At 36.7% G+C, this 22,982-nt stretch overlaps 1 protein-coding gene and 1 pseudogene across 1 annotated transcript in view; one reads left to right on the top strand and one right to left on the bottom strand.

Moving 5' to 3' along the window:
• Positions 1–22,982, top strand: part of ITFG1 (integrin alpha FG-GAP repeat containing 1) — a 297,020-nt gene that overhangs the window by 191,371 nt on the left and 82,667 nt on the right. The window contains 2 exon segments of the mRNA XM_017880291.1: positions 8,842–8,992; positions 10,493–10,601. Of these exon segments, the coding sequence (XP_017735780.1) occupies positions 8,842–8,992; positions 10,493–10,601 (260 nt within the window).
• Positions 5,726–6,535, bottom strand: LOC108534780 (proteasome subunit beta type-5 pseudogene; annotated as a pseudogene).

The following is a 22,982-nucleotide window of genomic DNA, read 5'->3' as shown; positions in this document are numbered from 1 at the left end:
CTGTCCCCAGAGGTGGAGACTACAGAGACAGGCAGGCTTCCTTGAGCTGCTGTGAGCTCCACCCAGTTCGAGCTTCCCAGCGGCTTTGTTTACCTACTTAAGCCTCAGCAATGGCGGGCGCCCCCCCCCCAGCCCCCCCGCTGCCTTGCGGGTAGATCGCCGCAGACTGCTGTGTTAGCAATGAGGGAGGCTCCATGGGTGTGGGACCCTCCCGGCCAGGTGTGGGATATATTCTCCTGGTGTGCCAATTTGCTTAAAGCGCAGTATTGGGGTGGGAGTTACCCGATTTTCCAGGTGTTGTGTGTCTCAGTTCCCCTGGCTAGGAAAAGGGATTCCCTTCCCCCTTGCGCTTCTCAGGTGAGGCGATGCCTCGCCCTGCTTCAGCTCTCGCTGGTCCGGCTGCAGCAGCTGACCAGCACCGATTGTCCGGCACTCCCTAGTGAGATGACCCCAGTACCTCAGTTGAAAATGCAGAAATCACCGGTCTTCTGTGTCGCTCTCGCTGGGAGTTGGAGACTGGAGCTGTTCCTATTCGGCCATCTTGCTCCACCCCCTATTTTTTAATATTAAAGCAACTTTGCATTCCTGCAATAAATTCAACTTGGTCGTGATTTTAGTATTTCTAATATTCCTACAGTGTTCACTGAAACACACTCGTATCAGAAATACATCCTCTCTGTGTGATTGGCTGGTAATCACAGAGCAGAGACATGGTTCAAAAAATGCACACGTTTCAATGAACACTGAACTGTATCAAGATAATGATATCACTCAAGATACAGTCAAATCAAGATATGACTGTATTGTTGAATTTGATTGACTAGAATTTTGTTTTAAAATGTTGCTTCTATCCTCATGAAGAATATTGGTCTGTAGTTTTCTTATGATGTCTTTCATTTGGGTGTTTAATGCTGGTTTCACAGGATGAGTTGGGAACTATGTCTTTCTCATCTATTTTTTAAAGAGTTTGTGTAGTACGTGTAGTATTTCTTCTCTCAATATTTGGTAGAATTCATCAGTGAAGCCGTTTCAGTCTGGAGTTTTCTTTTTTGGAGACTGTTACACTGCAATTTCAATTTATCTATTCTTGAGTAAGCTTTGGTATTTTGTGACTTCCAGGGAATTCGTCCATTTAATCTAACTTATCAATTGTATTCGCACAAAGTTTTTTATAGCATTCCCTTATCCTTTTGAAATCTCTAAAATTTGTAGTGATGTTAATTGTCTCATTTCTGATATTGGTACTTTTTACCTTTCCTTCTTTTTATTTTTTTAATGGCCATTCTGACTGAAGGCTTATCAATTTTATTGTTTTTTGCAAGAAACCAGCTTTTGTTTTCATTTATTTTTCTCTATTTCTTTCCTGTTTTCTATTTCATTGATTTTCTCCATTATTATTTACTTTTTTCTCCTTAATTTACATGTTATTTGCTCTTCTATTTTTGGTTTTTAAGAAAGTAACTGAGGTCATTTGAGACTTTTCTTCTTTTCTACTATAGGTGTTTAATGATATAAATAACCCTTTAAATACTACTATAGTGACATACAACAAATCTTGATGCCTTCATTTTATGCAGCTCAGAGTACTTTTGAATTTTCTTTGTACTCATGGTTTATTTAGTAGTGTTTTATTTTAATTTAAAACTATTTGGAAATTTTGAAATAACTGTTATTCTTTCCCATTTAATTCCATTATGATCAGAGAAAATACTTTGTATGACTTAAATTATTTTATATTTATTGAGGCTTGTTTCAGGATCTAGAATATGCTCTATCTTGATAAATATTTAATGTTACTTCAAAAGATTATATATTCTGGTGTTGCTTGTTGTGGTCAATAAATGTCAATCAGGTGAAATTGGTTATTATTGTTTGAGTCTTCTTTATTCTCGTTGATTTTATGTCTTTTTAGTTTATCAATTATTAAAAGAGACATGACTCTCTTTGTTCTGGTGGTATTCTTTGTTCTGAAGTCTACCTTCTCTCTTATTGTCACTCCAGCTTTCTTTTTATTTGCCTTAATTTGCTATATCTTTTTTTAACCTATGTAATAGTTTTGTTGAGATATAATTACTTGCCATACAGTTCACCCATTTAAAGTATACAGTTCAGTGGTTTTTAGAATATGCATAGAGTTATATAACTATCACCTTCAAGTTTAGAACATTTTCATTTACCCCGAATGAAACCCTTACCCATTAGCAGTCATTCCCCCTTTCCTCCAGTTCTCTCAGCCTCAGCTAACTACTCGTCTGCTTTCCATCACTATAGATTTTCCAATTCTGAACATTCCAGGTAAGTGGAATATATGTTGTCCTTTGTGACTGGCTTCTTTCACTTAGCATGTTTTTAAGGTTCAGCCATGTCTTTGTATAATAGATTCCTTTTTTGGCTAGATAGAATTTTATTATATAAATATACCACATTTTGTTTATCCATTCATCAGTTGATAGATATTTGGATAGTTTCTGCCTTTTGACCCCTAAAAATAATACTACTATGAACATTTTTCCCTATAAGTTTTTGTGTAGCCATGTTTGCATTTTCCTTGGAATATATCTAGGAATAAAATCCTGGGTCAAATTTTAACTCTGTTTAATCTTTTGAGTAACTGCTAGACTGTTTTTCAAAGCTGCTGTACCATTTTACATGTCTCCCAACAATGTATGAGCTTCCAATTACTCCACATTCTCTTGAACACTAGTTATTATCTATCTTTTTCTAAAAATTATAGCTGTCCGGCCGGGCGCGGTGACGCATGCCTGTAATCCTAGTTCTTTGGGAGGTCAAGGTGGGCAGATCACTTGAAGTCAGGAGTTCGAGACCAGCCTGGCCAACATGGTGAAACCCCGTCTCTACTAAAAATACAAAAATTAGCTGGGCATGGTGGCAGGCGCCTGTAATTACAGCTACTCCAGAGGCTGAGGCGGGAGAATGACTTGAACCCATGAGGCAGAGGTTGTAGTGAGCCAAGATCGCACCACTATACTCCAGACTGGGCAATAGAGTGAGGCTCCGTCACAAAAAAAAACAAAAACAAACAAACAAAAAAATTATACCGGTTGTACTGGATATGAAGTGTTGTCTCACTGTGATTTTGATTTGGAGTTCTCTGATGGCTAATTTTGTTGAACATCTTTTCATGTGCATATTGGCCATTCGTATATCTTCCTTGAAAAAATGTTTATTCAGATACTTAATGCATTTTTAAAATTAGGTTGTCTTTTATGATTGTGAGAGTTTCTTGTATATTCCAGATACAAGTCTTTGTCAGATATAATTTGCAAAAATGTTCTCCCATTTTGTGGGTTGTCTTTCTGCCTTCATTGGGGTGATCTATCTTTTATCGTTTGCTTTTGCATCTTACCTATTTGTATCTTTATATTGAAGGTAGTTTTTTTGTAGGCAATATATAGTTGAGTCTTCATTTTTTAATCCAGTCTCACAACATACAGCTTGTAGTTTGTGTGTTTAGACCCTTTATCTTCAATGTCAGTACTGTTATGGTTAAAATATACTTTCTTGTTTTTGTCCTCTTTCTGTTTTCATTTAAATTAATTGAGTATTTTTATGATTCTATTTTATCTTTTTTGTTGACTTATTCATTATAAATTTTATTTTAGTGAATACTGTAGAGTTTATACATCTTTAACTTATCCTAGTCTATCTTCAAACAGTAGTATAGTACTTCACGTGTAGTTTCAGAACCTTATGATAGTATATTTCTATTTCTCCCCTTCGGTTTTAGTGGTGTTTTTATCACACATTTTACCTCTACTACCTTATTAACACCATACTCTGTTGGTTTTTGTTTAGACAGTTGATTCTCCTTCAATAAATTTAAGTAATAAGAAAAAAACTTTTCTGTTTGCCTACATGTTTGCCATTTTCAGTGTTGCTTGTTTTGTGTACATCTGGAGTGTCATCTGGTGTCATTTTCCATCTGCCTGATAAACTTCCTTTAACATTTCTTATAGTGCTATAAAGAAAAATATAGACATAAATGACTACATAAATATTAAAACTTTTAGTGAAGGGTACCATAAACAAAATTTTTAAAAAATAAAAGGCTGGGAAGAAGTATTTACAACATATCAGGTAATAATAACAGCAGTAGATAATAATAATAATAATAACCACAGTTATTAAATGTGGACTGTGCTATACCAGGCACTATACTGAACACTTTATGATGTATTTTCTCATTCAATCCTTACAACAGCCATTTGAAGGTAATGTACTATTATGACTCCCATCTTACAAACAAGGATATGAGACTAACAGATAAGTGGCTAAAGTCTCTAACAATAAGAGATCTAAAAATCAATGAGAACATAATTTTAATTGGCAGTTCTTCGGAAAAATGCGAATGGCTTATAAACATAAATGTAATACTTAACTGCTGTCATCATCAGAAGAATGAAGTCATTTTTAAGCTCTTCAACTGTCAAGACTAAGAAGCAATGGTACTAATACTGGCAAGATATGAAAAGACACTCATACATTATTGGAAATATAAATTGGTATAGCTTTTCAGAGGTCCATTTATCTTTAACTGTTGACATTTAAAGTATCTATATCCTTTGACCAGATGACCGTCATCTGGAATTTCTTGTACAAGTTCCCAAAGAAAAACTTTCTCTCTCTCTCTCTCTGTGTGTGTGTGTGTGTGTGTGTGTGTGTGTGTGTGTGTGTGTGTAATACAGAACAGTTGGCGATAACCTGACCATCAATAGCCTAGTGTTAAAATGAATAATGGCTTAGCCATATAATGGAATAACCATTGGAAAAACATGAGACTGTGGAGACACAGGCAATTTGATAGGCTACTAATGGGTGACTTAAATTGGTACACCTTCTTGTGGGGGGAGTTTTCCATATAGGGATCAAAAGTCTTCAATCAGACTATATCCCATTCCCCCTTGTGTATGCTATATAGTGTGGTGGAAAGAAAATATTATAGAAAATATATGTATCAGAACCCAATTAGGTTTTTTTTTAAGGATATATGTATTTACATATTTATATGTGCCTAGAAGAAGGCTTACAAAGATGAACACCAAATTATTGACATTGATTATTCCTGGAAAGGAAGGATTTTGACTTTTTAAATCTCCCTATTGAATGTTATGATAGCTGTTGTAATCATTTTGAATAAAAAAATTTTAAGATATATTAATTATAATTGCCAAGAACACATAGAGAAATTGACTAAAAAGAAGCAAGACTCTTTGTCCCCAAGGGTTTCAAATGGATCAAGGTTTTTTCCCCCTTGGCTTACATCAAATTTTATTTTTAAAGGCAAGATGCTGGGTTCTACTTGTAGAGCTCAGTAGAATTTTAAAGAACTGAACTATTACAAACCTCATGTTTCACAGTACAGGACCAAAGTAGCTAGTGAGCTCTAAGACATTTATAATCTTTACAAACTGATATCAGAAATTAAAAGTGACATTTTATTTATTCATTTATTTACATATTTATTTATTCATTCATTCATTCAAGTAAAGTAGTGAGTAGAGTATGTTAACATCCAAGAAAGTAAAATAGCAACCTCTGCAGCAGCTCATTAATGACTGGTAACACATGGAGGTCAGTGTTCTAGAGTTTTTTAAAAAAGTATTGATACAGTTGAAGACCCCTCCACTAGAGATAAGATGGAGCACTGTATCCATATTACCAATGACAGTCACCCAAGAAATGCAAACAGCCACATCACCGTCCCTCATGGGGTAGATCCATCATACTTGTCATGAAGACCAACTGCATTGTCACTGGAGACTTGGATCCAGCCATCCTCCTGCACAGGGTAGAGGTTAGCAGCACCTCCTAAGTAGGCATCTATGCAGGTAGGTGGCTTAATAGATGGCTTGGTAGCTCACTTCATGAGCCAGATCATAGACCTGCTCCATTTCCAGGTGATAGGAATAGCCCTGATTCATAACCCCATAAGCATACACAGAGCCAGAACCTACAGAGAAGGTGGCCCCCGAGATCTGATTCCCTTCAGTGTCTGTGTAGCAGAGGCCAGGGCCTCTCCTATCCCAGCCACAGATCATGTTGCCCATGGATAGCCCCCCCGCCTTTGTACTGATGCAATATGTTGGCAAGCAGCTGGAAGGCAGCTGCTACAAAGATGCATTCCTTATTTCAAAGCTCATACATTTGACATTTCCGAGCCAACAGCCATTCTCAGAAGCTACAATTTGCTGTGCCACTAGCCATGATGGCTTCAGGTAGGGGTTGATCTGTGCCACCTTCTTTACCATCTGGAGACAATGTAAGCACCCACTGTGGTCCTATAGTCTGCTGCAACTATGACTCCATGCCAGAGCTTGAAGATCAGGGTGGTGATTCCATGAAGCATTTTGATTCCCTGCTCCTCTGAGACTCCCCAGCTGGGCATGGCCAGGATCAGCCCATCACTGGGACTCCCTGGACCCAGATCCAGCAGATCTGCATAAACTTTGAGTCCAGAAAACCTGCACTGGTTCACAAGTAGCAGCCTCTCCAACAAGCTGACCAGTGCCATGTCTAGTGTGGGCAAAAGAAGGAATAACATTTTAAATTGCATGACTGCAAAAGGGTTTTTGTTGTAGGTTGTTATATATTTGAAATTGTGGCCAGACTTACAATAATGAGATATGTGCAGTAGTTTTGCAAAGGGAAGTAAGGATGCATGCTCACTCAAATGCTGACCATATGATGCATTGATTATAGAGTGTTGTAGAAAGTCTGCTTTTATCACATGTTCTCATGTTTTAATACAATCTAAATAACAGAGTGTGCTGCCTCTCTGTGAATTATCTAGAAAATTTCTTTAGCTAAAAGGATAGGATAGGTAAGTTACCAGGAAAAATTTTTATAAATTAGAATTTTAAAATTCATTGTTAGACAGGAGACAAAGAAGAAATCATTTATTCTTTCTAGTAGATGAATATTGTTCTATAATAGGTCATGAACAAAGTCATCTGAGAGTTTTCCAAGTAAACATTATGGTCTGAAAGATTTTTTCATTTGTTAAAGAATTGTTCTGGTAAACTATTTGTTTTGGAATTTTCACCTGGAAAAATAGTTCGAAGCCAATTATGTGTTTACTAGACATCATCCAAGTTGAATATTTGGAACATTGGTTTTTATTCTGTGTTAAACACTTATAAATTTTGCTTTTTTATAATCAAACTCACCCAGAGCCATAGTAATATTTTTATATGAACAAAAGAAATCTCTATTTACAGATTTATTTAAAATAATTATTAGAGGGCAGACATGGTGTCTCACACCTATTATCCCAGCACTTTGGGAAGCCTAGGCAGGAAGATCACGAGACTAGCCTGGGCAATATGGCAAAACCCCGTCTCTACAAAAAATACAAAAATTGGCCGGGCACAGTGGCTCAAACCTGTAATCCCAGCACTTTGGGAGGCCGAGACAGGCGGATCACAGGGTCAGGAGATCGAGACCATCCTGGCTAACACGGTGAAACCCCGTCTCTACTAAAAAATACAAAAAAACTAGCCGGGCGTGGTGGCAGGCACCTGTAGTCCCAGCTACTCGGGAGGCTGAGGCAGGAGACTGGCGTGAACCCAGGAGGCGGAGCTTGCAGTGAGCTGAGATCCGGCCATTGCACTCCAGCCTGGGTGACAGAGCGAGACTCCATCTCAAAAAAAAAAAAAAGTACAAAAATTAACTGGGCATGATGGCACGCAGCTGTAGTCCAACTACTCTGGAGCCTAAGGTGGCAGGATCACTTGAGCCCAGGAGGCAGAGAGGTTGCAGTGAGCCGAGATTGCACCACTGCACTCCAGCCTGGGTGACAGAGTGAGATTGTCTCAAGAAAAATAAAATGAAAATAATTACTATTAGAGAAAATTAAACAATAATAAAATTTAAGCCCTATCATCTGTTATTTTCTATATGCATAGAGAAAAGTGAAAGAATATACATATTTTGGGAAAATACCTATAAATAGGAGCTATTACATAAAATCACACTTTACAAAGTTACTTCTGTATCTAAAGAAAATATTTTTACATGGCATTGTATTGCACTCTATAGTAAAAATGAAGATAATATAAACACTTTCATTGAGTACTAACTGGATGCCAGGAGTTGTTCTAAGTAACTTTCCTTGCAGTGTTTCATTTCATCTTAACAACCTATGCTGTAAGTGCTCTTACTACACAGCTTACAAATGAGGATCTGAGTCTTAGAGGTTAAATAACTGACTCAAGGCCACAGAGCTGCCAAATAACAGAGCCAGGATTTGAATCTAGGTAATCTAGCTCCAGAATCTAAGCTCATAAATACTTTGCCTCTAGAGTAGGATTCAAGAGGGAAGACTTCATGGCCATGCAACATATGATGCTTCCTTTATCTGAGAGATGCTTGGCAATATCTGCCCTACTGCCTGTGAGAGCAGCTGAAATTCTGTTGTTATAGATTCATTGCTTTGAGTTTATGAGACTTTCTAGTTAAAATGCAGATATTCATTGAAAAGTAATACACATCTAAACAGATAATGACAGTGTCCAGGAACTCAGGGTCCATGACTATAGAGTAGTAAATGAGGAAGAAGGGATAGACTTGGAAACTCCATAGAAAAGGAAAGAAGCCAGCAATCAACTCGCCTATAAAATCAGAGTATTTTTGCCAAAGGTTGAAAAGGGATAGCCAACAATTTTTTAATGACAGTACTGTAAACAAAAAATGTGGAGATTTTTTCATGTAATTTCACTGTGTACCATTTACCATCTCCTTTGAATCTAGGAAATACTACAGAGCCGATGCTACAGAGTGTTGATGCTTATATTAACAAAATGCCTTTCCTTTGGCGCACAGCAACCAGCAGGCCTTTTTACTGGAGAACGTCCCTTGTAATAATGCAAGCTGTGAAGAGGCGCGTCGAATGTTCAAAGTCTACTGGGAGCTGACAGACCTAAATCAAATTAAGGATGCCATGGTTGCCACCTTTTTTGACATTTACGAAGATGTGAGTTCAGACCTGCACTATGTGTTTTGAAGTTTAATTGCCATTCACCTTGTCACACTTTAGCTTCATTCCATTTGACCAGAAAATGTGGACAACATAACAAAAGCAAATGAGTTAATTAAGGAAAGCCCCTTTTAATGTTAAATGGCAGATGAAACAAATCTATTGACAACATTGGCTGATCAGTACAGTCAAATATGAAAACTCTCTTATCTCATTTTGTGCATATTTGGATTAAACCACTAAAGCATCATGCTCTAAGACTGACTGATCTGAATGTTCAACAGTGGAAAAAATTACAGCCAACAGATAACAGACCCTTGAATCTGCACAAAATCACAGAAGAATGAATTTAGTGCTGACTTTCATCTTTGTGAACCAGAGTAGCATCTATTTCCACAGATTCTTGTGACTCTGACTTTGGTTGCCAGGTGACCTTGTGAAAGGCTTTCAAGGTTCTGGTTTTCCCCTTTCTAAAGTGAAATGCCAGTTTACCACTCTGAAAAATAATAAATTCTGAAAAAAGCAATGTTAAATTCCAGAATTAATGTATCACAGTGTATCCTAGTAAGATAATTTATTTTTAAAAGTTAAATGCCCAATAGGACATTTATGTCCCCATTTACCCCATTTTTTATTTTATTTTGTTTTGTTTTTTCTAAGAGGCTTATTCTCAATTATATGAATTATTCAGGTCCTTGTTTTCCCCCGTTTCTCCTGCAATCAGATCTTGTGTTATTTCACTTTTCATTAGCAGATTCCAACCATAAAAGTAATTGACAGAAATACCACGAGGGGACAAAGCAAGAGAATTGACTACAAATCCATTTTTAATTTCTGTACATCAAAAACATAATGAATAAAATTTAAAATTGTTTTAAATCTGGGAAAAAAATTTTCCATGAAAGAGTCAAATAGTTAATATTCATAATTTAAAAGGGCTTATACAAACTGATATCATCAAAATACTCTGCAAAATAGAACATAGTTTACTACAAAACCCAAGTTGCTGACATATTTAAAATATGATAAATGATCAACTTCATAAAAAGAATCAGAGGAATATCAGTTTAAATGAGCATACATTTTTTCCCTTCGACAAAATTAGCAAAGCTTCCTTGTTTTTGAAAGCAAATGGTAAAATGCTGTGTTGGCAAGAGGAGATAAAAGGTACTCCCCTGATGGTTGGAAAGGGTCTGGCAAGTCCACATCATGGGCCTTTGAAACTTCATGCAAATTTGACTGGAAGGAAACATACCAAAATGCTAATAATTATCTCCAGAGACTAAAATTACAGATGTTTTTTATTTTCTTTATATTTTACTATTGAAACTTGTGTGCATATACTACATATTTTAATAGCGATTTTATTTTAAACATGAGGATGAATAAATAAGACTACATTTACTTTATAAACAATATGACATGGATTTTAATGCTCATTTTTTTAGTTGGTCTAATAGTTTGTTCTTACCATTTTTGCTTTTTTTCCCCCTCCAGGGAATCTTGGACATTGTAGTGCTAAGTAAAGGATATACAAAGAATGATTTTGCCATCCATACGCTAAAAAATAACTTTGAAGCAGATGCTTATTTTGTTAAAGTTATTGGTGAGTAAAGTACTAACATTTAATTTTGTTCTCTTTCTCTTCCCCTGTCTCCACGTATTCCAAAGATCAAGGACATGCTCCAATGTACAACCCTCTAGATCAGATCAACCGGTACAGCACCATACTGTCTATATACATAGATCCCATTCAGATTTCACCAGCTGTCCCAAAAATATTTTTTCTTTCTGGCCCAGGATTCTGTCCAGAAATATCTATTACATTTAATTGTCCCATCTTTTCAGACTTCTTCAATCTGGACCAGTTCCTCAGTCTTCTCCTATTTTTCATGTCCGTATCAGTTTTAAAGAATCCATGCTTTGCATTCTGTGAGATAGTACTGTTTCCTCTTTACCCAACTTAGGTCATGAATTATTTGCAGAAATTCCACTGCAAGGAGTTACAGAATTGATGCTGTGCATTTCTCAGTGCATCATGTCAGGAAGCACATGATGTTGACCTGTCCTACCACCATGACCTTAACCTTGCTCACCTGGTCATATTGATGATCACCAAGTTTCTCTACCCTAAACTCACTGTTTTCCCCTTTGTAATTCATTAGTGTTTTGGGGGGCAATATTCAGATATTACATTAATAGTATTTTCTTTATGAAACTTTTGCCTAGCACCCTTAGAGTACATTGACAACTGCCTGAATCAGCCTTCTACATTTGTCAAATAGTGATTCTGTATTTCCATCAATTGACATTCTACTGTTCATCTTGTACCCCCCTTGTCCCAAGCCTGGAATCAGACATTTCTCCAAGAAATCAGACATTTCTCTCTTTTAGTGGAGAACAGCATTTCAAAACCACATTCTGAAATGGTTGCCCAGTGTGCTCGTTGCTACTGGGTTGTCATTTCTTCTAGGTTCTCTCAGTGGACACAGCTAGGAAAATACAGGTATGGATTCACATATGCACACACAAATGTACACATTTGTAACTATGTTTACGTCTATTTATATTTGTATATGCTAACTATATAACCATGAATTCATTGCAATAATTTCATTTTTAATCCAAATGGAGCACTTCAGGGTTCCTTCTAATCTTGTCTATTTTTGTAGATATCTCTTCCAGCAGTGAGAAATGTGACTTCAGTTTTCCTCATTGTGTTACTTATTTGTTCATTGTAACCAGTTCCACCCATGCTAGTAGTATCCTCCACCTGAAGCCCATGTTTGTCATAAAGACCCTGTACATGTTTTGTTAAGTGCATGCCTAAGGATTTTATTTTCTTTAAGATGACTGTAGAGGATATTGTGTTTTTAAGTTTTGCTTCCACATATTTTAGTATATAGAAATGAAATTTATTTTTGTGTGTTGATCTTGTATACAGTGACCTTGCTCAACTCACTAACTGGTTCTAGGAGGGTTTTTTGAAGATTCCTTGGGAGTTTCTACGTAGACAACTTTGTCTTCTTCAAAGAGAGATAATTTTCTTTCTAATCCCTGTGACTTTTGTTTTTCTTGTGCTGGCTATAATTTTCATTTACTATATAGAATAAGTGGTGAGAGTGGACATACTTGTTTTGTTTCCAGTCTTAAGGGGAAAACATTTTGTCTTTCACCATTAAGTGTTATATTAACTATAGAGTTTTTTGGTAGATGCTCTGTTGTATCATATTAAAGAGGTTCTCCCTATTCCTAGTTTGCTGAGAGTTCTGTGCTGAACTGGTGTTTGAGAGGTGACTGTTTTTGCATTACTATTGTGATGCAAGAGAGCCATATTGATTTGTTTGTCAAAAAAATGGCACATGTACTTTGTAGAAATATTTATTACAGTTGTGAAATAAGCATAAATAGCTGAACACAGAAAAGCAACAGAATAATGTATTAGTGTTGAGATTTATTTTGAGAGATGAAACTGATATAACATGCATCCTTCCTTTCTAAACAGCAGATTCAGCCTTAATTGAACTAAGAGTTTCACCCATCTTCATTATTACTGTAGCCACAAAATATGGATACATGAGTCTAATCATTTCTATACTTTTTATTATCCATTTCCTCTCTTTTGCCATTTTCAAGAAAGTTTTATTTGGCTATTTTAAAGCTAAAAAAATTAAATACGCTGTTTATTTGGTATACTGTTAATTTTGGAGTTTGAAGTACATTTTCTTATCTCTTTCCTTCTTCAACTGGACACCTCTAGATAAGAAGGCAAGAAATTCTTGAAACTTTTGCTAACACTAATTGTGTATGTAATTAGAATAACCAAGTTCAGTTAGTTGAAACAAGGAGATATTGGAGTAAGAGTTTGGAATTTGATTCCTTAGGGATAAACTGCTAAATCCAATACAGTCATTTGACTGAGGCAGATTTTGGTTCCCAGGGGAACCAAACAGAAGTCACATAATTTCTAGGATGAAAACATCTCAAAAAAAATCAGGCCTCCCAGCACTTTGGGAGGCTGAGGCAGGCGGATCACTTGAAGTCAGGAGTTGAAGAACAGACCAGCCAACGTGGTAAAATCACTATCTCTACAAAAAATACGAAATTTAGTTGTGCGTGGTGACACGTGACTGTAGTCCTAGCTACTCAGGAATCTGAGGCTGTAACCTCGGAGGCAGAGGTTGCAGTAAGCCAAGATCGCACCACTGCACTCCAGCCTGGGATATAGAACAAGGCTCTGTCTCAAAACAAAAAAAAAAAAAAAAGGACCAGGCGCGGTGGTTCACGCCTGTAATCCCAGCACTTTGGGAGGCCGAGGCGGGCAGATCATGAGGTCAGGAGATCGAGACCATCCTGGCTAATGTGGTGAAACCCCATCTCTACTAAAAGAAAAAATACAAAATTAGCCGGGCATGGTGGCAGGCTCCTGTAGTCCCAGCTACTCAGGAGGCTGAGGCAGGAGAATGGTGTGAACCCAGAAGGCAGAACTTGCAGTGAGCCAAGATGGCACAACTGCACTCCACCCTGAGCGACAGAGTGAGACTCCGTCTCAAAAAAAAAAAAAAAAAGCTAAAATCAGTTATTTTACCTTTGCTCATGAGCATCATCCTTTTTGGTGAAAAGCAACACACTTTTAGTCTTCATTTATTTTAATATCACATTTAATCTCTCCTTCCTCCATCCATTTAAGAATAGTTGGCAAGCACTCTGAAATCTAGGGTTATTTATTTGTGTCATTCACATTAGCATCTCTCTTACTCCTAATATACTGTAATGTTCTAAGCAACTTAAGAGCATCATCTGTCTTATTTGTCTTTGATTGCTGGGTGCCTAACACAGGGTTTGGTACACAGAAGGCATTCGGGAAATTTATGTCAAATAAATGTCCAGCTATATTTTGAGTCATGGATTGGCTATCTTGATTAACAATGTTCCCTTCTTTTCTAGTACCTAAACAACACTTGATGCCTCTGACTCATCTGTGTCTCTAAAAAGCATTCTATCAAAATAGGTGAAACTCCAATTCAAAGTCAGATTTCCACCTTGACCTGTTTGCTGATTATTAGGGACACAACTAGTCAGTCATTCATTTCTTAAAAAGATTGAAATGCCTTTCCTAGCTTAACTTCTCAGGTCTACCCATCTTTTGCAGATTCTCTGTGACTAGAAACTCTTAATTTACATAATTTCTCAGGCTTACACCAAAAATGCACAGAAAGAGTAACACACGATGAGTAACAGTGAGTTTTTCCTCTCGTTATTTTAATGGGATCCTGTAAAACTAACCGTTTTGCTCCAACCTAGAATAAGTGTGATTTGCTTCAAAAATATGCATAAAATTTAAATTAATATTTCTCTTTCAAAATATTTTCTTTCTGTTTAATGAGATAACTGTGGGATTTTTCCTTCTTTCATCTGAATTTTGCCAGTGTACTTCAGTAAACTTTTTTGAGACAGAGTCTCGCTCTGTTGCCCAGGCTGCAGTGCAGTGGCGCAATCTCGGCTCACTGCACCCTCCGCCTCCCAGGTTGAAGCGATTCTCATGCCTCAGCTTCCCCAGTAGCTGGGATTACAGACATGTCTTGCTAATTTTTTGTATTTTTAGTAGAGATGAGGTTTTGCCATGATGGCCAGGCTGGAGCCAGTGTACTTTAAAGGAACTATATGCTCAAGTCTGAAGCTTAAAAACAAAACAACAACAACAAAATAACATATTTTACTACTTAGTTCATCTGAATGTGGTATGTGCATGTGCATACCTGGACAGATTAAAGATTAATTCTTTCTAGAACAGATGTTAGGCATTAAGTACTAAGGAAAATTTTAAGTGCAAGAGGTATTAATCTGTATATTGTTAAATGAAGTTCTCCCTGTGCTCAGCAAGTTCTTTTATTCAAGCCTTGAAACTACTTTTATACTAAAAGTTCTGTTTTATACTCTTACAATAGAATGTGATTGAACTGTCTATGCTTGTGACAGTTTTGCTGACTAGCATGAGGGCCTGTGACTCCACTGCTTTCCATGCTCAAGTCTGCAAGTTCTTCCTCGCACAGAGGTCCCCAGCCAGGTAGAATGGATGGGAATCAGAGCATAGGGTTTTTGTAATATTGATAAGATATTCCAGTTCCCAGTTGTAATACTAATATGCTAAAGAGAGTAGGCAGTTCTCAGGGTGAAGCAAAAGAAGGTCTGACTTTTTTTATATTGATCATTTAGAAATTATCCATGTGGAAAAATGTATGCATATAATTTAGGGTCCCAAGTTCTTCCTTGGCATTTATTCATTTACATTTTTTTAAATTACAAAAACAAGATCTTAGAGATGGGGAAAATCTCAAAAGGCATCTTGCCCAAGTCTAACCTAATGCAACATCTTAGTCATCTTCTGCTTGAATGCTTTGTTCTAAAGGAGACCTCACCGCCTCATAATGCAACACAGACTTCTTTTATGAATCAGTTTAGTTTTAGAAAATTCAAGTCAAAATGTGCATATTTAGTTAGTTCTGTCCATTGATACTCATGTCTGGTATATAGTAGGCCCTTTATAGGTATCTGTTGAATTTTTTTTAAATTGTTCCAATAAAATTACTCGTTTTTATTGCTAAAGCAGACCCTAACGTAGGGATCCCCAAACCAGTCTGAGGCCTATTAGGAACCAAGCCGCACAACAGGAGGTAAACGGCCGGAGAGTGAGCAAAGCTTCCCCTGTATTTACAGCTGCATCCCATCACTGGCATTACTTCCTGAGCTCTGTCTCCTGTCAGATCAGCGGCAGCATTAGATTCTCATAGGAGCGCGACCCTTATTGTGAACTGCACATGTGAGGGATCTAGGTTGTGTACTCCTTATGAGAATCTAACTAATGCCTGATGATCTGAGGTGGAACAATCCTGAAACCATCTCCCATCTGACCCCCATCCATGAAAAAATTGTCTTTCTTCTGCATAACCCATCCCTGGTGCCAGAAAGGTTGGGGACCACTGCCCTAACTTATAATCTTAGTAACAAAATACTCAGAACAAATCATGGTCCTGCTCAGGAAAACGTAACCTTCTTTACATCATTAAATAGTGAGACAGCAAACCACCTGACAGCGAAATGACATGTCTGAGCCCTTCTTTAAAGTAATCCAGGGATGTGGAAGCTGGACATAGATGAAACAAGGTTGGCCATGTGTTGTTGACAGTTTTTGAAATTGTGAGAAATGTGTGTGAGGTTCATTCTGCTATTATTTTTAGTTTTATATATGTTTGTACTTTTGTTTGAGATGTTCCATGGTAAAAAGTTAAAACAAAAAACCTAAGAGAGTCTTGAGAATCTCTAATCTGGAGAGTTTAATAATCTCTGGCCTTCAGCTTCCCAACCTAAATCAGGACAAGTCACCCTGCAGTCTCAGTAACATTATCCTGAGGAGAGGATTCTCACCCTTGGATAGCCAATTTGGTGCAGGAGGTTTTAGTTTTAGAAAACAGGATAACTTTGAATTAAAGATATTAATATAAATATTAATAATGTAATTTACAGAAAGGTCACAGGAAATGAGATCCCAATTTAAAGCAATCATTTGGAAGAAAAATAACCTTCTAGTTGTTTTGAGATGCTCTTCCACTCTTTCCTTTGATTATCAGTTGTTTGCCTTAAGTCAGTTAATAGTACGTAATTACCCTTCACAGCCGTTGGCAATGTCCACAGCATATTTTGCTCTTAAATTATTCTGTTACTCTAATTTCAAACCAGCCTATACTAAATGCCACTGTTTTTCAGTTAAGGAAATTGGGGCTACTTAAGCTTTTATATGTGGCCACGGCAATGTAAACTGCCTTTCTGCCTCTCTTACACACAGCACAGCAGATCCACAGCACTTGCATGAAGACAGAGACCTTGCGTGTTACAGAATTGTGGGATCCCCTCTCCCCTGAATCAAGACTAGTTACCGGCTCTCATCTTTTATTGTTATTCCTGTCAGATACACTTGGAGGTTCTGAATCTTCATTCTAGCCTAGAACTTGACTCGTTTCTAACACACCTGGATGAACCCTGTTTCCCCTAGCACTTTTAAAATTGTAACGGTATCTTCACCTTTGCTTACCAAACAAGACGAGACCTTTCCTTTGGGAAAGCTTTCTTTTTTCTTTTTTCACCAAAAGCAGATATGTAATGGGAAAGCTTTTATTCCCCTTGCCTGCCTCCGGGTTTTGTTGAAATAATATGGAAGTTTAATTTCTGGATGATTACTTTTGTTTTACTTTTTGTGCCTTCTATTTTATAAATCCTTTCTTAATAATTCACAACCATATTATCAGTAATTAAACAAATTTTATTGCCACCTTTTTTCTTATGTACCACATTTTCCCCTTTCTTCATTCCAGCTCCTGTTTCTTCTGGTGAAGTATTTTCTCAAGTTATTTTCAGAAAGGTTGTACTTAGGTTAATATATTTTCTGAGTACTGGTATGTCTTAAAATATCTTTCTCTTGCTCTTACTGTTAACACTAAGTTTGCTATTGTAGAGTTTTATAAACATTGCTCTATTATCTTGTATATGGCGTAGTCCCCACTTATCCACAGTTTCACTTTCTGTGGTTTTAGTTACCCATAGTCAACTGTATTCTGAAAAGATGTGAGTACAGTGTAAGAAAATATTTTCAGAGTGAAAAACCACATTCACATAACTTTTAGTATAGTTTGTTATAATTGTTCTATTACTAGTTTATTGTTGTTAGTCTCTTACTATGCCCAATTTGTAAATTAAACTTTATCATAGGTATGTATAGATAGGAAGAAAACAGCATATTTAGGATTCAGTGCTCTGCATGGTTTCAGGCACCCACTGGTGCTCTTGGAACATGTCCCCTTGGATAAGTGGGGGCTACTGTAATATGCTCATCTTTGAAATTCCCTCCTGTTCCTGTGCATGTTCTGTTTAGGTGGGGGCCATTTATATGGTTGTTCCTGTTAGTCTTCCTTCTCTTAAGCTGTTGCTTTTCTTCTTGTGCATGAGGATTTTTCTCTGCTTACATTTCTTAAAAGAATCAGTGTTGGTGGGTAGTGCGGATAGGGTGGGTCACTATACACTTCTATCCATCAGACAATTGCCACTGCTTCCTTTTTCCTTTCCCCTTTGGGGCTCACAAGCTGGGAGCCCACCTGGGGTAGAAGCTATATTTGAGCAAAGTGGTGGCTTGGGGGCTGTCAGACAGGAGAGTTGAAGTGATGCCTTAGAGTTGAACTCCAACTGCCTTCTTTGTGAAAGTCACTAGCAAGAGACCCAAGAGCCCCGACTTACTCCTGTGGCCTCAACTGAGGGCGTCGACAGGCTCTCTGAGTCTGAACACATTTGTGCTCTCCAGTGGGAAATAATGAGAGGATGTTACAGGGAGGAACTCACTGCTTTGCTGAGCCTTTTGTGTTGTTTCATCCTGTATGCTAAAAGTTTGTATTTTGGACAACACTGAAGTTATATAGGGCACTGACTAGAAGCACCAGCAAATCCCCCACTTTACTTTGCTAGCAAGAACTAGCAAGTAACAAATGCAGCTTTTCCTGTCACAAGCCTCAGGCCTGCTTTCCAGAGACCCTCCGTTCAGCGCTGGCATGCTTCCCCTCTCGGCTGCCGCAGCTCTGAGCTGAAAGGTTTCCCATTGGGCTGCTGGGGGGGTCCACCCCTGTTGCCCCAGTAGCTCTCTGACCTGCTCAACACTAATTAGCCCTTTCTCAATCTTACTCACCTGTTCAGTATCCTTTAAGAATGTCTTAAGATATCTGTCATTTATTATTTTTGAACATTGCAGTGACATTTAGGGAATTAAGGAAGGTAAATAATTTGTTTCTGAAATTGTCTACTAGAAGTTATTTCAAACATACTGACCTGGAACCAATACGTTTTCTGTTTTTAATTCCTTTTTTAACATTTTTTAATTTAAGGGATGCAATGTGATATTTTAGTATATGTATACCTTATGAAATTATTAAATCAGGCAAATTAATATATCCATCATGTCACATACTTACCATTTTTTTATTCGATATGTTCTTAAAGGTCAAACTGCTCCTGACTTTAGCAAAAATTGTAACAAATTTATATGTGTATGAAATATATGTATATATATTTGTATAGGTATAAGTTATATAACTACCATATTTGATACTTAATATATTTGTACACATAAAGAACAAGACTAAAATTACTTCAAAGCACATTATATGTTTCTGTATTTTTTGTACAAAGAGCATATGATTTTACAGTTTAATAAAATAATGAATGAAAGGTAATCAACAACAGACCAAAAAATCTTCCATAGAATATCTAAAATAATGTTGTCTAAATGACAAGAATGTCTGGAGGCAGGTACTTAATTTTACACATGTGCTCAAAGCTTGAGTAATTTTTAGAGAGGTGATAATGTTTTTGTGTTCATGTGTCTTAAAGAAACAAACTTAAAGACATTTTCAGAGAAGGAATATGAATAGTCCCTCAGAATCCAGGCAGGAATTTTTTACTTTAAACAAAACTAAAACCATTATACAGTATTGACCTTTACAGCTTTGGCTATTTAACTCATCCTTCTCCCAACCTGCACGTTGGCTTAGCATTACAGTATTTATGCACGATTATTGCCATATTTGGGTTTTGGTTTTGATATTTGTGTGAAATAGCTAATATAAACTGAATCACAATGCTAGAAGCCAAATTTTTATACTTTAAATATATTTAAAAATACATGGACTATAACATACAGTATGGTTTAACATGAAATGATAAAATCCTAAGCATTATCATGTTAAAAGAAACTTGTGAATTGCACATCCTATTGTGCATGTTTTAAACTACAAATTAAATCTCCTAATAACCATTATTTCACATAGCTCATCAAGTATTTTAATTTCTGCTTTTTATTTAATTGTGAATAGGCTGTTTTCATATTTTTTTAATCTTTAAAACAAATTTGGTTTTAAAAGCCCCTAGGAGTATTAGAAACTACTTTTGGAACAGCTCATTTAAAAGGGTATTTATAATAATCCTGTGTACAATTTTTGTAATTTTTTTTGTTTTTTGAGACACAGTCTTGCTTTGTCACCCAGGCTAGAGTGCAGTGGCATGATCTCGGTTCACTGCAACCTCCGCCTCCTGGGTCCAAGCAGTTCTCCTGCCTCAGCCTCCCGAGTAGCTGGGATTACAGGAATACACCACCACACTCAGCTAATTGTTGTATTTTTAGTAGAAATGGGGTTTCACTATGTTGGCTAGGCTGGTCTCAAACTTGACTTCAAGTGATCTGCCCACTTTGGCCTCCCAAAGTGGTGGGATTACAGGCATGAGCCACTGCACCCAGCCTGTAATATGATTACAAATCATATATAATTACAAAAGCTTATGAAATGGTTAAAAATTCTTAAACTTCTAGAGTTAGCCAAAATTAGCTAGTTAAAAAACATTCAGTAACACTTGAACTAAGCAACACAGAGAGACACTTAAAAATCAAACAAAAACAGTTCTTGCCTTCACAAAGCTCACAGGGGCAAAGAACACAAATAGTAGAAGGCTGGAATTGCATACAGGTGTCTGTCTGTCCTGTTAAATTTCCCTTTTCCATAATGGGCCCTTTATATATTTTAGCATACCTTCCCAGTTACTATACTTAAAAAAATAAGTTTTACTTCACCCATAAACCTATATTTTTATACCAGTAATATAACTGTCCCACTTTTAAAAAATGGGCTTTTGCTGTAATCACAGTAAATTCAGCCTTGGAGCATTTAATAGTGCTTTTTTTTTTTTTTTTTTTTTTAACCTAACTGAAGCACAGATGATGAAATTCTGATATCACTGGGGAAATTACATATTTGCACTCATTTAATAGACTACTTAAAATAATTTTTACTTGTTCATAAGCTTGACATTATGGAGTTTTTAAATTATAATTCAGGGTGACATTTGTAGAAACACCATCAGTCTATCCGTTTACTTTTTTGATTATGCAAGAGAACTTTAACACATTATTTCTTTTTTTTATTGGTAAGGTTTTGGTTTAGTATTATTTAGTTTTGTTTTCTGATTACAAAAATAAGAGAGCCTATTGTAAAACATTTGGAAAGTCTGGAAAAGTATTTTAGAAAAGCTATGCTCTTTGCCACTTAGTAGACATAACCACCATGAGCACTGAGTATTCTCTGCCTGCTTCTACTGGTTCCTGAAGTTTCAGGCACACCAAAAGAAGCTGCAGCAATGAAAGCTGATGCCTCTAAATACTGAAATCCAGAATGATAGACTCTATAGTTTGTTTTAAAAACAAAACAGTAATAGCTAACGTTTATTGTTTATCATGTGCCTTCTGCTTTACACGATTGCTTCCTATAATCATATCATATATATAAGATTTAGATGAAAATATGTGAGTATGTATGTAATGTTACATATGCTATAAGGACAAAGAGAATGTAGAAAATTAGCTTACATAATAGCAAGTTCCATTTCTGGTTCTGCTCTGCATTTCTGACATTGAGAGGATGCATCCTCCATGATCCAGCCTCATTCATTCAGACCCAGACTATTCAAGGCTCTCTGTTCTCTAGATAATTTTGTTACATGTGAGCAAACTTACACAAAGAGCCCTTTAAACCCAGGCTACTTCCCTCTGAGCTAGGGTATTAAGCACCTGAAACTACCAGATAACAATGTAGATCCCAGTTTGGAATCAAATAATTATGAAATAATTTATAAGGTTTATAAAAACTCCAGTTGAGAGGTTTTTATAAACCTTATAAATTATTTCATCCAACTCTCTTACTTTAAATGTTTTTGTAAAACCATGAAAGAGAGAGAGGTGAAGTGATTTGTCCATGATCACATCTTTCATTAGCCAATACAGCAAGACGTGGCCCTGCTTGATGAGATTTTCTGTGCTGAATGAATAGGAAGCTTGAAAGGAGTGGTGCTTATGACTTTGAGCCAACGTTGGTGTCAGATAGTTGCCTTGACGTTTACCCTTTTCAACACTCATGACCTAAAGACTTAGTTTCTGTTAGTAGCAGATTATTAATAACAGAAGATGAGCTACTAACATACATATAAAACTTATACTCTGTTGTGTTTTCCAGCAGTATTTAATTCAGTTCTGCCTTTTATGAAGAATTTATATCTAATTGTAATAAACTGTGATTGAAACCATATTCCTGATGAGTCTGTCCCTTTAATATGCTGAGCAATAAGAGGGGAAAAAATGAGAATAAAAATTTTCTTTACATGGTCTGTAAATTTCAAGAAACCTAATGTTTTTCAGACATTTTCAAATTTCATTAACTCAGGAGGCGAAGAAGATAATAAGTATGAGAGTAGGTGTCCTCTTTTTTTCTTATAAGAAAACTAGGCCAGGCATGGTGGGTCACACCTGGAATCCCAGCAGTTTGGGAAGTCAAAGCAGGCGAATCAATTGAGTCCCCAAGTTCGAGACCAGCCTGGCCAACATGGTGAAACCCCATGACTACTAAAAATACAAAAATTAGCCAGGTGTGGTGGCAGGTGCCTGTAATCCCAGCTACTTGGGAGGCTGAGGCACGAAAATCACTTGAACCCAGAAGGTAGAGGTTGCAGTGCACCAAGATGGTGCCACTGCCTTTCAGCCTGAACAACAGAGTGAGACTCTGTCTCAAAAAAGAAAGAAAACTAAAGGGTGGGTCACAGAGGATTTGAGTGGTAAAGCCAAAGCTAAAAGTAAAATTTCATCCTTACTTCTGTAGCACTCCTTAACAAAAGCAGTATCATTACGGAATATAGCTAAAGACATATTTTCCTACCTTACATCAAACATATGTAGCTAGTAGAGCCCAGAAACCACACAGTCTGAGACAGCCTCACCTGCTGCATAGTCATATAGATGTCACTGGGAAAAGGACAAGTCGTTCTGTAGGTAAAATAATTTCTGAATGGACACATTAACCTTTATAATACTATGTTGAGAGTTCAGAATTCCTAATTAAGCAATTTTATG

This window comes from Rhinopithecus bieti, unplaced genomic scaffold (genome assembly GCF_001698545.2).
Source record: "Rhinopithecus bieti isolate Rb0 unplaced genomic scaffold, ASM169854v2 scaffold_12138, whole genome shotgun sequence".
Taxonomy (NCBI): domain Eukaryota; kingdom Metazoa; phylum Chordata; class Mammalia; order Primates; family Cercopithecidae; genus Rhinopithecus; species Rhinopithecus bieti.
Note: the sequence above shows the minus strand (reverse complement) of the source record. Positions and strands in the feature narration are given on the sequence as shown.